We start from the raw sequence: 13,652 nt of genomic DNA, 5'->3' as shown, positions 1-13,652 counted from the left end.
TATATTTATTTATTACAGCCAACGGCCATATATATGAGAAAGAAAGAAAATATTAACATAACACGGTAAGTAATATCATTCACTACATGGTTGTATAATAGATTATGCCCTCTCTGTAAACTGTAATGCGTGGAATGTCGCAAAATTGTTCACACCATTCACAAATACATTCTGTAGACAGTTCATAAAAGTTCTTGTTGTTACAAATTCTGCGGTGAAATCCATGCACTGCAAAACATGTTACAGTGTGTCTCAATTCAAATCTTGACTGTGTCCACTCAACAGAAGCCATACCCACCATAGAATAGAATTCCAACCAAATGAGTTTCTCTTTCATCTCTTACAATATTGCTTTGCTTTGCTTTGCGAATTAGACGGTAACATCACCATGGATCTCAAATCATCTTTAACGAAAGACTCTCTTATTAACTCATAAGCCAGCCTCGAAGGAGTATATTTGGAAATGCAAATAAGAACTTATATGACTGCATCATAAACTAGCAATGAGAACAGTGTTTATTATTTACTCCAATTACTGAATCATGTGTGGTTAGCCTTTCTGAATATCAAGAAAGCATTTGATGCTGTGAACAGAGAGAAGGTGTGGGAACATTGAAGAAAATTGGAATACAGGATGATATGATACACAGGATTAAGAATTTGTGTGAAGATACCGGAAGTAAAGTCAAAACACCTGTAGGGATGACTGAAACCTTTGATATAAAATCTGGGTTAAGACGGGGTGGTGTTTTGTTTCCTCTTCTTTTCATCACTGTGATGAACAAGATTCAGAGAAAAGTTCACCAAACCATTGGAGATAAGAAAATGATAGTTATCTTGCTTGTTGCTTGTTGTTTAAAGGGGCCTAACATCGAAGATCATCGGCCCATAGTTATCTTGTTCGTAGACGATATATGCTTGTGGGGAGACTCTAAAGACGACCTTCAAGAACAAATAAACTCATGGACAGAAGCTGCTAAAGGATACGGACTCATCTTCAGCCAAGAGGAAAGTGAGGTTATGGTCATGAACCAATGGGACATATTGAAATGGAAGGGAAACAGCTACAGATGAACCATCAATTCAAATAACTTGGAAGTGTTATCTCTGATACTGGTTCTATAAACAAGGAAATTTCCCACATAATTCACGCAGGTAGCAACTTTTACAAAATACAGTAGTTAAAAACATAATACGGAACAAGAAAATACCAACAAAATGTAAGAGAATCATATATGAAACCTATTACGTACCAATGCTGACCTATGGTTGCGAAACATGGACCATGAGAAATAAAGATGTTAGTAGAATCCAGGCAGCAGAAATGAGATTTGTTTGTAGCATGATCGGTAAAACATGGAGGGACAGAATGCGTAATGAGGAAATCCACACGCAGGCTCAAGTTGAAAGACTGCAGGACAGAAGAACAGCGCAGCGACTGAGATGGTATGGACATATGCGACACATAGGAGGTAACAGATTACCGAAACAAATGTATGATCTAAAACTTGAAGACAAAAGACCAAGAGGGCAACCAAGACTCAGGTACAAGGACATGGTGAAGGTTGACATTCAACAGCAATGACATACTTTGGAAAGCATTGAAGAAGGAGAGAAATTCAGAGACCACAGGTGGTGGAGAAGCCTCGTTCACCGACCCATCACTTAAGATGGAACGACGTGGGATATGTATGTATGTATGTATGTATGTATGTATGTATGTATGTATGTGTACTGAATCATGTGGTTTGTAGTATAGGTTACTGTAGTCATGTCCTACTTCGTGAACCATGCACAATGGCTGAAAGGCCTAGTAAGTGGTTCTGAGAGTCGGGATACTAGTTGCTATGGAATTGGAGTGGACATCTCTGACATATTCCGAGTTATAGCCCTCCTTGTGCTCAGGCAGCTAAGACTATACAATCCACCATTGGTGCCTACCCGTTAGAGGAAATATACTCACTGGGACTATGTGTAAGTAAGGTTAGCATCCTGCTTCACAGAATTTTCACTGAGCATGCTCAGAATGTTTTAAGCAAGCCTCAGGCCTATGAGAGTAAAGGAGTTCCACTCCCATTTGACAGGCGAGGGACGCCTTGGAAACAACCTGGAGAACAAAATGGAATTTGATGGGGAGCTATCAGTATTAATGGGGCTTCTGGAAGGAAGAAAGTTGAACTGGCTGAGTCAGCAAAGAGGATGTATCTGGATGTGTTGGGAGTCAATGATTTTGGGTAAGGGGAGATAATAAGGAAGAGATACATATACAGTAAAAGCTTGTTAAGATTTTTCTGCAGGGAACAAAAAAAAAAAGAGAACTATTAAGCGAAAAAACGTACTACTGAATATACAAATAAAAACTAAATAGGGATATGGAGACACTAAATAAGAGTTTTTCCTACATGAGGGCACCTTATGTCGTGTATCCATGGGTAGTGCAAACTATATCTACCATATCTAAAGATGAGAGGAAAGTATTAAAAGGTGTGAAAAGCACGAGAGAAATATTAAATTTTTTTCTGCTGGGGTTTATAAAATAACAAGTGCAGTGAAAGTTGTGAAAAACACCACATAACAAATATGAAAACATTGCACGGGGCCAATAAAAATATCAGAGTATTATTACAGATTGCCCTCTTTATAAAACCTGTGTTAGTACAAGCTTTTTATTTCAAAGCAGTGGGTTATTAAACATTATTCTATGGTCACACCAAAGGCGAAGCGTGCTAGTATCCATTGTTACAGTTTGAAAATATAAAAATCAAATATTCTTTAATATCAACATTTAATATTTTTATTTCTTTGTCTGGATGTGTCGCGAGAACTCTATTTAGCAGATTGCCACCGTCAAAGCTGTTACCAACTACATGCAGTGGTTAGGCTTTGAAGCTCTTCTAACAGCTAGGCGAGTATTACTGCGCCTGCGCCAAGGAAGGCCCCTCTCCCCTCGACACCGAGATGTATCCTACTACATTCTCCGGTTGTGTTACCACAGTGGAAAGTGGAAACAAAAGCTTAGCACGTCAGCAGAAGAGTGTTATTATGTGTTGCTTTCAATCTAAGAATGAGCCTCGGATGGAAGAATAAACCAAATTTAAGCCAAACTCCATATACCCTTGGAACGAATGACAACTCTCCAGAGTTTGAAGATAATCCTAGGAATACAGGAAGTAATTTCAATGAAAGACCAAATACTCAGACTGGACTAAAATACAAACATAACCTGAGAATAGGAATTCTAAACGTGATAACTCTGACAGGCAAGAGTGAAGAGATTATAGATATGATGGAAAGAAGGAAGATTCATATACTAGGATTCAGCGAGACAAAATGGAAAGGGACAAATTCAAAATTATTAAGAGGAGGTTACGAACTATACTGGCATAGTAATAGAAAGGAAGCACAAAATGGAGTAGGTTTGGTATTCCACAGACATCACACATGTCACAGATTTTACCTTTGTAAATGACAGAATAACGAAAGCCAGAGTAAACTCAGGGAAGAATAGTTTTAGTCGAAGTGTATGCCACTCAGCAAGGATGCAGCGATGATGAGAAAACACAGTTCCTGGATGATTTGGAAGAAATTATTACTTATCAAAAAGTCACCTTGTATTTCCAAATGTTTTTATTACCTGCATATCATCCTCATCGGGAGGCTCTATTTTAACATCTAGGAACCTTGCTGGATCAGTCTCCAAATTAGTTTCCACTTCTGCCACTGAACCCTGCAACAAATAAAAACCTAAGATACAGGAAATTTTTTATTATATAATGTACTTAGTTATATGAAGATACTTAAAAAACAAAGACAAAAAAAAAAAAACCTGACAGGAAAAAATCAACTTTTAATCAACATTATCACAAATTTGTGGGTTGGTATGGTAAATCTTATAATGCAACCATCTGAAATAAGGAATTTAATTGCTGAATAAGATGCAAAACATCTGATATAAGGTCTAAAATAATGCCAGCATAGAGAATTATAGCTGCTAAAAACAAGAAGAGGAGCTACAAGAGAGCTGGAAGGAGACAGTGTTCAATATACTGTATAATTGTCAAACACTAAGGGAGAGGGAAAGGAATGGATAAGGTGTCTGTTGGTAGGAATGGAAGCAAGAATTCATAATGGCATCAGAAGAAGCAGTGTACATACACCACCACCTCTACCAAAACATCACTGCAGCTTTTTCAAGGATCAGTTATAGCACACCTATATCTACAGTAAAACCTTAACTGAACCTCTGTCAATTAAAAATTGGTTTAATTGAAACCTGTAACTAATTTTCTTATTTTAAAAAATAAATATTATTCTATATACTGAGTTTATGAAATACAAAATGTTTATTTTAAATTTCAATACTTTATGGGCAAAATATAATGGGAAAATTGAAGCAGTTCTGAAGAAAAGTAATTAAGGCCACTAAGCAAGTTAGAAATGCAAGCAAGGTCAACAATGCTTGCTATTATTCACGCAAGCTGGCTAAACGCATCCCTTGCTTCCCACATAGCTGCCAGGTTTCCCCCTGCCTTTGCTTTGCGAAACAAAGAGAGAAGCAGTCACCAGCAGATGTCCTCCTAAATAATGTTGTGACACTGCTACCAGAAAAATATGTGAACAAAAATAAATCCAAAAGAAAATTTTGGACTTTTTGAGTAATAAACTTTTAGATTTCTTAATACTGTGCTGCATGCATTAAATCAACACCATTTTAAAAAATATATATGTTTCAAACACAAGTCAGTTTCTAAAAGTTTTAACTCTGAAGTCAGTATACATTTCTTCTTCTTCTTCTTCTTCTCCTGCTGCTGCTGCTGCTGCTGCTGCTGCTGCCCCCGGCCTTTTTCCAGTTACCTGGAGTTGGCACTTTGTATGGATTTAGCTCATTCTTTTGGCCAGATGCCTTTCCTGACACCAACACTATGAGGAGGGATATTTCACTACTGTGTGTTTCTGTGTTGGTTTGTAGTGTAATGAGTTGTATGTAAATGAAGATGTGTATTAAGGCAAGTGCAAACACCGAGCACCCAACCTAATGGAAATAACCGCCGGGCTGAGTGACTCAGACGGTTGAAGCGCTGGTCTTCTGACCACAACTTGGCAGGTTCGATCCTGGCTCAGTCCGGTGGTATTTGAAGGTGCTCAAATATGTCAGCCTAGTTTGCTATTGGCTTTATGTCGCACCGACACAGATAGGTCTTACGGCGACGATGAGACAGGAAAGGGCTAGGACTGGGAAAGAAGCGGCCGTGGCCTTAATTAAGGTACAGCCCCAGCATTTGCCTGGTGTGAAAATGGGAAACCATGGAAAACCATCTTCAGGGCTGCCGACAGTGGGGTTCGAACCCACTATCTCCCGAATACTGGATACTGGCTGCACATAAGCGACTGTCAGCCTAGTGTCGGTAAATTTACTGGCACGTAGAAGAACTCCTGCAGGACTAAATTACAGCACCTCGGCATCTCCGCGAACAGTAAAAAAAAAGTTAGTGGGACATAAAAACAATAACAGTATTATTATTATAAAGGCAATAACCAGACAATGATAAAATCCCTGGCCCGGCTAGGAATCGAATCCAAGGATACAAAATTTTGCTTATCAAAAATGGGATCAGCCCCCAGCCCCCTTTATTTCAGTTAACAGATGTTTTACCATACTGCCTTAAGACAGAAATACCGTAATAAATTGGAAGAAGAAGGAGAATCATCCTCTGCCTTTATTTGCTGAAGGTGCTTCAAGAGCTGTCTGCAGTCACTTCAAAATTTTGAATAAAATTCAGACGAATCTTCTGTTTAGAAAATAAATGGAGAAGTCCAACAGAGTTCCAAAGAAGCATGCAGCCAAAATGACATTATTTATTATCAGTCAATGAGAATGTAGCCAAGAGTTGAATTCAACTAAAATTCTTCATATTAAAAACATCTGTCATTGATGAGACTTCAACGTAATAAAAACTGTATCCTGCAAACTTCACACCAAACTGTATCAGTGACAACCACCCACTTCTCCATGATGTTTAATGTAAACAGATGGTAAGATCTTGTTGCCTATATTTCTCTTAACTGCAGAAACTACCGCAAATTTCCTGCTAACAAGCTGTACATTCCAGAACTCTTTGGTTTACTAACTTCATAAAAACATCCTTTCTTCATGTTTGAATATTTAGAATGTTATCTAGGATAATAATAAACTCCTACAGAATACAGTTTTGATTCTGACCTGACTACAGACTGTCAAGAGGATCATTTTATTAACTGTACTTTTACAAGAAAATTGAAAAGTATGGTATGAAAATCAGTACAGAAAAAAGCAAGACCATGATGATATCACGAGGAGAAAGACAAGGGAAAGGCACTGTGAAAATTGATGGTCAAAACCTTGAAATTGTTGACACTTTTAAATACCTAGGGAGTGAATTAATGCAGAATACAAGGCTGGAAATGGAGATTAGCAAGAGGGTGCAACAGGGCAATGTATTCTACCAAAGTGTAAGAAACCTTATCTGGAATAACAAAGTACCAAGAAAGTGTAAAGAGATAATGTACAAAATGGAGATGAGACCAGGACAGTGGCAGGTAGGAAGGAGAGTAAAATTCAAGCCAGCAAAATGAAATACCTAAGAAATATGATAGGAAAGACAAACTGAAGAAGGATATTGGAGGATGAAATTAACAAAGTTCCAAGACATGACGTGAAAATAATCCTTGGAGATCTAAACGCAAAGATTGGAAGAGAAGAGGTGTATAAACACATAGTAGGGAAAGAAAGCTTGCACGAAGTCGGTAATGATAATGGTTTGAGACTTATTGACTTTGCGAGTGGGAAGCAGATGATAATCAAAAGTACTCGGCACCCACGGAAAAACATAAAGAAGGAGACATGGGATATCACCAGATGGTGTAACAAGGAACCAAATAGACTATGTTATCACAGACAGGTGGCATGCATCAGACATCATGGATGTTAGAAGTTGTAGAGGTGCTGATGCTGATTCAGACCATTATCTTGTAAGAATAAAAAATAGACTTGGCAAGGACGGAAAAAGTAAGAAGACGAAGCATAATGTAGAGGGTCTGAAAAACAAGGAAATGCAAGAGAAATACAAGAAGAAACTAGTAGAATCTTTGGAAATAAGACAGGAGTTATGGGAGAAAGGAGAAGTGGAAAGTAAATGGGAGATACTGAGAACAATTATCAGTGAAGTTGCAGATGATACTTTGGAGAATAAGGAACTTGTAAAGAGAGAGCAGAATGGTTTGATGAAGAATGCTTAACACTAATTCAAGAGAGGAATGAAGCTAGGAAAAGAATGCTTCAAAGGAGGACAAGGCAAGCAGTGGAAGAGTACAGAGAGAAGCGGAGAAGAGCTGATATGTAGATTCAAAAAGAGAGCTTTTGAGAGAAAGAGAATCGAAGAACAGGATGAAATGAAGGATAGAAATGAGGTACGAAAGTTTTATGAGACAGGATTCCAACCAAGAGCTGTCTTTTTTAAGGACGAGGATGGAAACCTCATCGGTGACAAAAGCAAAGTGCTCGAAAGATGGCAGGAGTATTTTTACAAGGGTCTCAACGGAAATAATGAGGATGATAGAGAAGAGGAAAACATCAGTGATGATGGGGAAGAGGGAGATTTGAATGAAGTCAATAGAGCAGCCAGATATAGAAGAGGTCAGGATAGCAATTAAAGCATTAAAGAATAACAAAGCTCCAGGTGAAGATGGGATGGAGACAGAATTGTAGAGATATGAGGGAGGAGTAGAGAAGGCTGTTCAAGAGTTGATAAAGGAGGTTTGGGTGAAGGAGGAAATGCCCAAGGATTGGACATTGGGCATAATATGTCCAATACATAAGAAAGGAGATAGGACAGTATGCGGAAATTACCGAGGAATTACTTTCCTGGATGGAACTTGCAAGGTTTTCAGTAAGATATTAGCCTCAAGACTGGAACCATGGATGGAAAGGATACCAGGGGATTACCAAGCAGGTTTTACAAAAAAATCGTTCTACACAGGATCAGATTTTTATAATGTGACAATTATTGGAGAAGTTTTATGAGTATGACAAGCAGCTTCACCAGCTGTACGTTGATTTTAAACAAGCATACGACAGTCTACATAGAGCCAAAATATATAAAATTATGAGTGTGTTTGGAATCCCAAGAAAATTGGTTAGGTTGGCAGAAATGACCTTGAAAACAACAGTATGCAAGGTGAGAGTGGAGCAGGATCTGTCAGAGGCATTTTTAGTTGAAAAGGGGCTGAGACAGGGGGATGTTCTCTCTACACTTCTATTCAATTTAGCACTGGAAAAAGTAATACGCCAGCTACCCATCAACCCAGGGGGAACCATCCTGAACAGATTAGCACAAGTGATAGCATATGCTGATGATGTGGCAATTATTGCACGAAACGAAAGAGCTCTTGAAGAGAACTATGCTGTGTTAGAAGAGAAAGCACGGGACTTCGGGCTAGAAGTGAATAAATAAAACAAAATATATGAAGATGGGAGAGACAGAGGGAGCAAGAGAAAGGACCACAGTGAGAATACATGAGAAGGAATATCAGAGAGTTACATCTTTCAAATAGCTAGGCTCAATAATAACTGCAGACAATAAAACCTCTATGGAAATACAGGAAAGGATAACAAGTGGGAACTGATTCTTTTACGCTTTGCAAAATATGTTTAAATCCAAGAATTTCAGTAGGAATACTAAAATAAAAGTATATACAACAGTACTAAGACCTATAGTGATGTATGGCTCAGAATGCTGGGTGATGACTACTAGAGAAGAACAGTGGCTGTTACGGTGGGAAAAGAAGATATTGAGAAAGGTATTTGGAGCAGTTAGAGACCAGGATGGATGGAGAATGAGGACAAATGCAGAGCTGCAAGGATTGTTTGGGCAGCCAGATATTGTTTGTTGTTAAAATTAAGCAGGGAAGAATTCGGTGGGCTGGCCATGTTCAGAGAATGGCAGAAAACAGTACTGTCAAAAAAGTCTTTATAGGAAAACCAGAAGGAAGAAGGAGGGGAGGAAGGCCCAGAAAGAGATGGATTGATGATGTTGAGGATGACCTTAGAAAGATGGGAGTTAAATGCTGGAGGAGGAAAGCCAAGGACCAAGACGAATGGAGGTAGGACCTACATGGACTGTAGTGCCGACCAGTAAGTAAGTAACATATGAAGATGTGGAAATTGTCCTTGTCCTCTTATGTTTCCATGTTTGCCCTCGTCTCCTTTTTCTGTTGCTCCCTCTTCCCACACTGACCTGCCATTGTGTTCATCCTATTATACGGGTTCCTTCCATACTCCCCCCCCCCCCCCGCTCTGACAGGATTCTATGTTAGTGATGAAGTTTCAGCACAATGCATACAAACACTGTGACTGACAAAGGCCCATCATATAACTCAAGGATGATGACGAATGATTACAGCAAATTGTTAGTGAAATTTAATTGACAGGACAAACTGGAGATTTTAGAGAAAACACTCTTACCTCCATTTTTTGCACTCCATATTTCATGTTTCATTAAGAAGGTGTGAATAGTATTGGTGTAGTACGGTACAAGGCTAATAATATTATTGCAACCTTCAAAAATTCTAGATGAAATCTATGACAGAACACACTACGTGCCAAAGTAATTGAACTTTAGTGACAGAAATGCACCGATACCAGTGAAATTTAATTTCACAGATGTTTGCTCCCAACTGCTCCTTCAAGTAGGCCAACTATGGTATAACGTAAGATACCTGCAATAAAGCATATGAGGACACACGTGAGCTGTTGATACAATTGCCTAAGAAAAGAAATTAGAAGAAAGTTAAAGAAAAGAAGCTGAAAAGGTACAAACCCATTCAACAAGGTTGTTTGCAAACTGAAGTAAAATACCTATATAACCCATCTCTTCAAGAATCCCATTAAGGAAACTTAATAGATCAGGGGCCTAGAACCCTTGTTTATGTCACAATACAAATCACCGCAGCAAGAACGATTATAGTGAAAAACGTATTCCTTAATCTCGCTCTTAATTACGAAATAGACGATTAATCTTGGTATTGCTATTATGTTTGATCAGTTTTGTTCCCTGTAGAACCACCATCAGGAATTAGAGTATTCATCCAGCAGATTTTGTGCCTACTAGTCAGACAGTTTGCAGCCAATAACACGTCGTTGGAACACTATATAATACTTTCACGAACAACTCACACTCACCATGCCTTTTTTCTCCCGCGGACACCAAACAGTTTCAAAGTTTGCAGATAATTTAGACTCCATTCCTTAAATGTCGATATCTGTAAGAAAATTACATTTTCTGTATTTATTTTTCATTGGAACACATTTGTTTTCGAAGGACTTAATACAGAAAAAAAGGAAATTACAGTATACGAATTAAAATATGAAATGTATGGCAAACCTTGCGACTGATTAGTCAACTCCAAGTAGAGGTCCATTTTTAAACTACAGGCTATTTAAAAATTTGAAGCAAAAAAAAAAAAAAAAAAAACCAATCCTAACCTGTCCTGAGTCCTGACACTTAAAGGAACAAATTGTCTTGTCTTGTCTACTTGATTTAATGGGCTTCGCTTGAGAGCGGTATACCCAGCCAGCCACGTAACCGAACAAAGAAACCAAAGTATGGAGGAGGAGGACAAATAAAGTCAAAAGTTTAAAAAAAGGTGGGAAATTAAGGAATGAAACAACACGACGAACACGACTACACAGGAAAACACAAGGACACAAGGGGACTAATCCAGGGGGGTGGTGACACTTGTTCTGTTCTGTTCGTGAAGGTTATTTGGGCTCGTTATTTCACCCAGACACTATACCGTATGATATTTGTACTAAATCGACACACGCACACTTTTTCAATAAAGTAGTACACCAATGGAGTTGACAATGTTTTCGAAGGACGAAGTACTTGAAGATTGAGGGAAGTAGACCATACAGCAGACTCACAAAATGGGTTCAAAGCGCGGAAAGTAGATCAAGAAAAGATGTATCGCCGAGACAATTAAGAGTGAGGAATTACGTATACAAGACTAGGAGTTATAGGAAAAGCACAGGGACACAAGGTATACTAATCTTCACGCTAGAGTGGCCGTCTCAGCGACTTCTACAATACATACACACCAGGCCAACATATAAGGGACAAACAGGAGAGGGCAGGGGAACGACGGAGGGGTGGATATATGTGAGAGTGTAGAACTTTGGACAGATGGAAAGAAATATCTGAGCAACGTATATGGGGGATGTAGGGAGGGTAAAGTGTCAGTGAAAGCGTAAACAAAAGAGGAAGAGGGGCGACATTGTGTTGATATGAACATCAATAGTGTTTATTTTGTAGGCTCCTAGCATTCCATGGAAGGATGCGTACTACCATTATTAAAGATAAGGTGTAAACTTTCGCGAAGTTGACTAAGAACTGGTAAGATAGTGGGGTGATCGCCAAGTAGTTGAGTAAGCTGCATGAGAATGTGGAGAACACACTGATGAACATGTTCTCGCTGAGGAAGTGTAGTACCTGTTTGCGGATGCTGTGCGGGTTGCAGAGGCATTGACGGGCTCGATGTTGAGGGAGTGGGCTGACTGGGTTGAATGGGGTATTGAGAACTCAGAGATTGAGAGGGGTGCGAGGATGTAGTGGATTGCACTAGCTGGAGATATGCAGCTCTATCATAGCCGGGAGAAGGTTTAGGTGGCAAATCCTTAACAACCACTTGTGTGAATTTGCGTTTGCGAGGGGCGTCTGGTAATGGAGAAGGATGTTGAGAGGGTAGGGGAGGAAATTGGTGAACGTTATGATACTCCGAATAAGTAGGTGGAAATAGTCGAGCAGAAGCTTCTGAGAAAGAAATGTTATCAGTGCACATAAGTTTTTTGATTTCCACTTGCTTCTGATGAACAGCACAGTCTGATGAACCCGTTTCGTGTTCCTGATTGCAATGCACACATAACTTGACATTAGCAAGGCAGTCAGAGGTAGAATGGTTCATACCACAGTTGCGACAGCGAAAGTTAGTGGACTGGCAATTGCGGAGGGTGTGTCCATAACGCTGGCATTTGGAACAAATAATGGGGTAAAATATAAAGGGAGTGACTTCTAACATTACATGATAGATTGAAACATATTTGGGCAACGTTTTTGAGCAAAAAACAATCTTGATGGAGCCAGTAGGTAGATATACTGTCTGACCATCTTGGAGGGATTTACGGCGTAGGCGATGAACAGAATGAACTTTGACGTCACTCTGAAGTAAAGTAAGAATATCGGATTCAGTTAGATCTTTCTCAACACCGCGTATAATGCCTACGCGGAAGATATTTGAGTGAGGAATAAAGGCATGCAACTTTTGTGTCTCAAGGAACTTATTCTGCAGAAAGTCATTAGCATGATGAGGAGAGTGAAAGTTAACCTGAATCCTGTTACGGCCTTTATACTGGATGGATTTAATAGGAAATTTCCTTTCATGGAGTAGACGCCCTATAGCCATAGGGTGTAGATTGCCAATATTATTACCTTGTTTGGATGAAACAAAAACAAGATATGGTCCTGGGTGGTTTAATGGGTATAAATTACATGCACTAGTATTAGGAGGTTGAGCAGGAGGGGGAGGGTTAGGATTGCATTGAGTCGCAGTTTGCAACGAAGGGGTAGGAGTAGAATTAACATTCACGGTTGTATCCATTTTCACTACTTCTTCTCGTTCAACATTACTATTGGACGCGGGATGAAAGTCCCGAGTACCTCCACTATCAGAACTCATGCCACCACTGCACAATCACACGCAAGCTAGCACCGGAACGCACGAGTAAGTTCTAGAAATGTCAGACACCGAACACGGAACCTCGAACACAACGAAGCGTACAGGACGATGTCGCAGACGAGACTCAAGTGGTGACACTTCATAGGGAGCGTCCGAAGCAGTTCTGAGATGGGCCAATCAATCTCCGCCAACTAATGAAAACTAAAATTCTCTTTTAGAGGGTTAATTTAGAAGGCAGAGGTTGGCATTACACATTCAGTTGCGTGGTACAGCAAATTCAAAATACAACACCGTTATCGTTGCGCGCGAAGGGACCTTCGTCGTACGGTATGTAATAGTACTTGTTAGACGAAAATTTGTTGAGATTCTTTCGCATTGAACGAGATTTTTGATCCAGTTTTTTGAGAGTATGGTGTGAAATTATAATTATGCGCGTTCTTAGTGTGAAGAAATAGTATTATGATCATGAACGTACTTCACATTGAACTACCTAGCTGTTGCGAGTAAACGTCTGTGTGATTGTGCTTCTTACCGGCTGTTTGGAATAAATAAATAAATGAATTCAAAATATAAACTGTGTGCATTATGCTGTGTTTTACTTTCATCCTTTCCTTCTCGTGTTTTCCATTCCCATACATAAAAGTCGTGGGAAGGGTTCAACGAACGAAAGAATGAGGTTATGTTTAGATCGTGATTTAGGCAAGTATGGGCGTTTTGGGGTTTTATATGAATTGCATTAACATTTTCAGTAATCAATGTTGCATTTATCACTTAATAGATGTAAACTTACATTAAAATGCGAACGATGAAACAACGATAAAAGCTAGCGTTATAACAGTATTGCCAACATACAAATACGGTAATTGCAATTTACTTTTCAAGTA

The 13,652-nt window shown here is 39.1% G+C and overlaps 1 protein-coding gene across 2 annotated transcripts in view; it reads right to left on the bottom strand.

Moving 5' to 3' along the window:
• Positions 1 to 10,613, bottom strand: part of LOC136857640 (zinc finger protein 501) — a 45,460-nt gene extending 34,847 nt beyond the window's left edge. The window contains exons 1-3 of one of the 2 annotated variants that reach the window (XM_067136446.2): positions 10,520 to 10,613; positions 10,217 to 10,296; positions 3,635 to 3,727 (exon numbers count right to left, since the gene is read on the bottom strand). In XM_067136446.2, coding sequence (XP_066992547.2) covers positions 3,635 to 3,727; positions 10,217 to 10,279 — 156 coding nt within the window. In that variant the 5' untranslated portion in view covers positions 10,280 to 10,296; positions 10,520 to 10,613. Of the gene's footprint in view, positions 1 to 3,634; positions 3,728 to 10,216; positions 10,297 to 10,383; positions 10,415 to 10,519 lie in introns of those variants that run through there. The other variant, XM_067136448.2, reaches the window with a different exon arrangement.
• Between the last annotated feature and the right edge of the window lie 3,039 nt (positions 10,614 to 13,652).

The sequence above is a fragment of the Anabrus simplex genome, chromosome 1 (assembly GCF_040414725.1).
Source record: "Anabrus simplex isolate iqAnaSimp1 chromosome 1, ASM4041472v1, whole genome shotgun sequence".
NCBI classification, from domain to species: domain Eukaryota; kingdom Metazoa; phylum Arthropoda; class Insecta; order Orthoptera; family Tettigoniidae; genus Anabrus; species Anabrus simplex.
The sequence above is the reverse complement of the archived record's forward strand: the minus strand, read 5'-3'. Positions and strand labels throughout refer to the sequence as shown.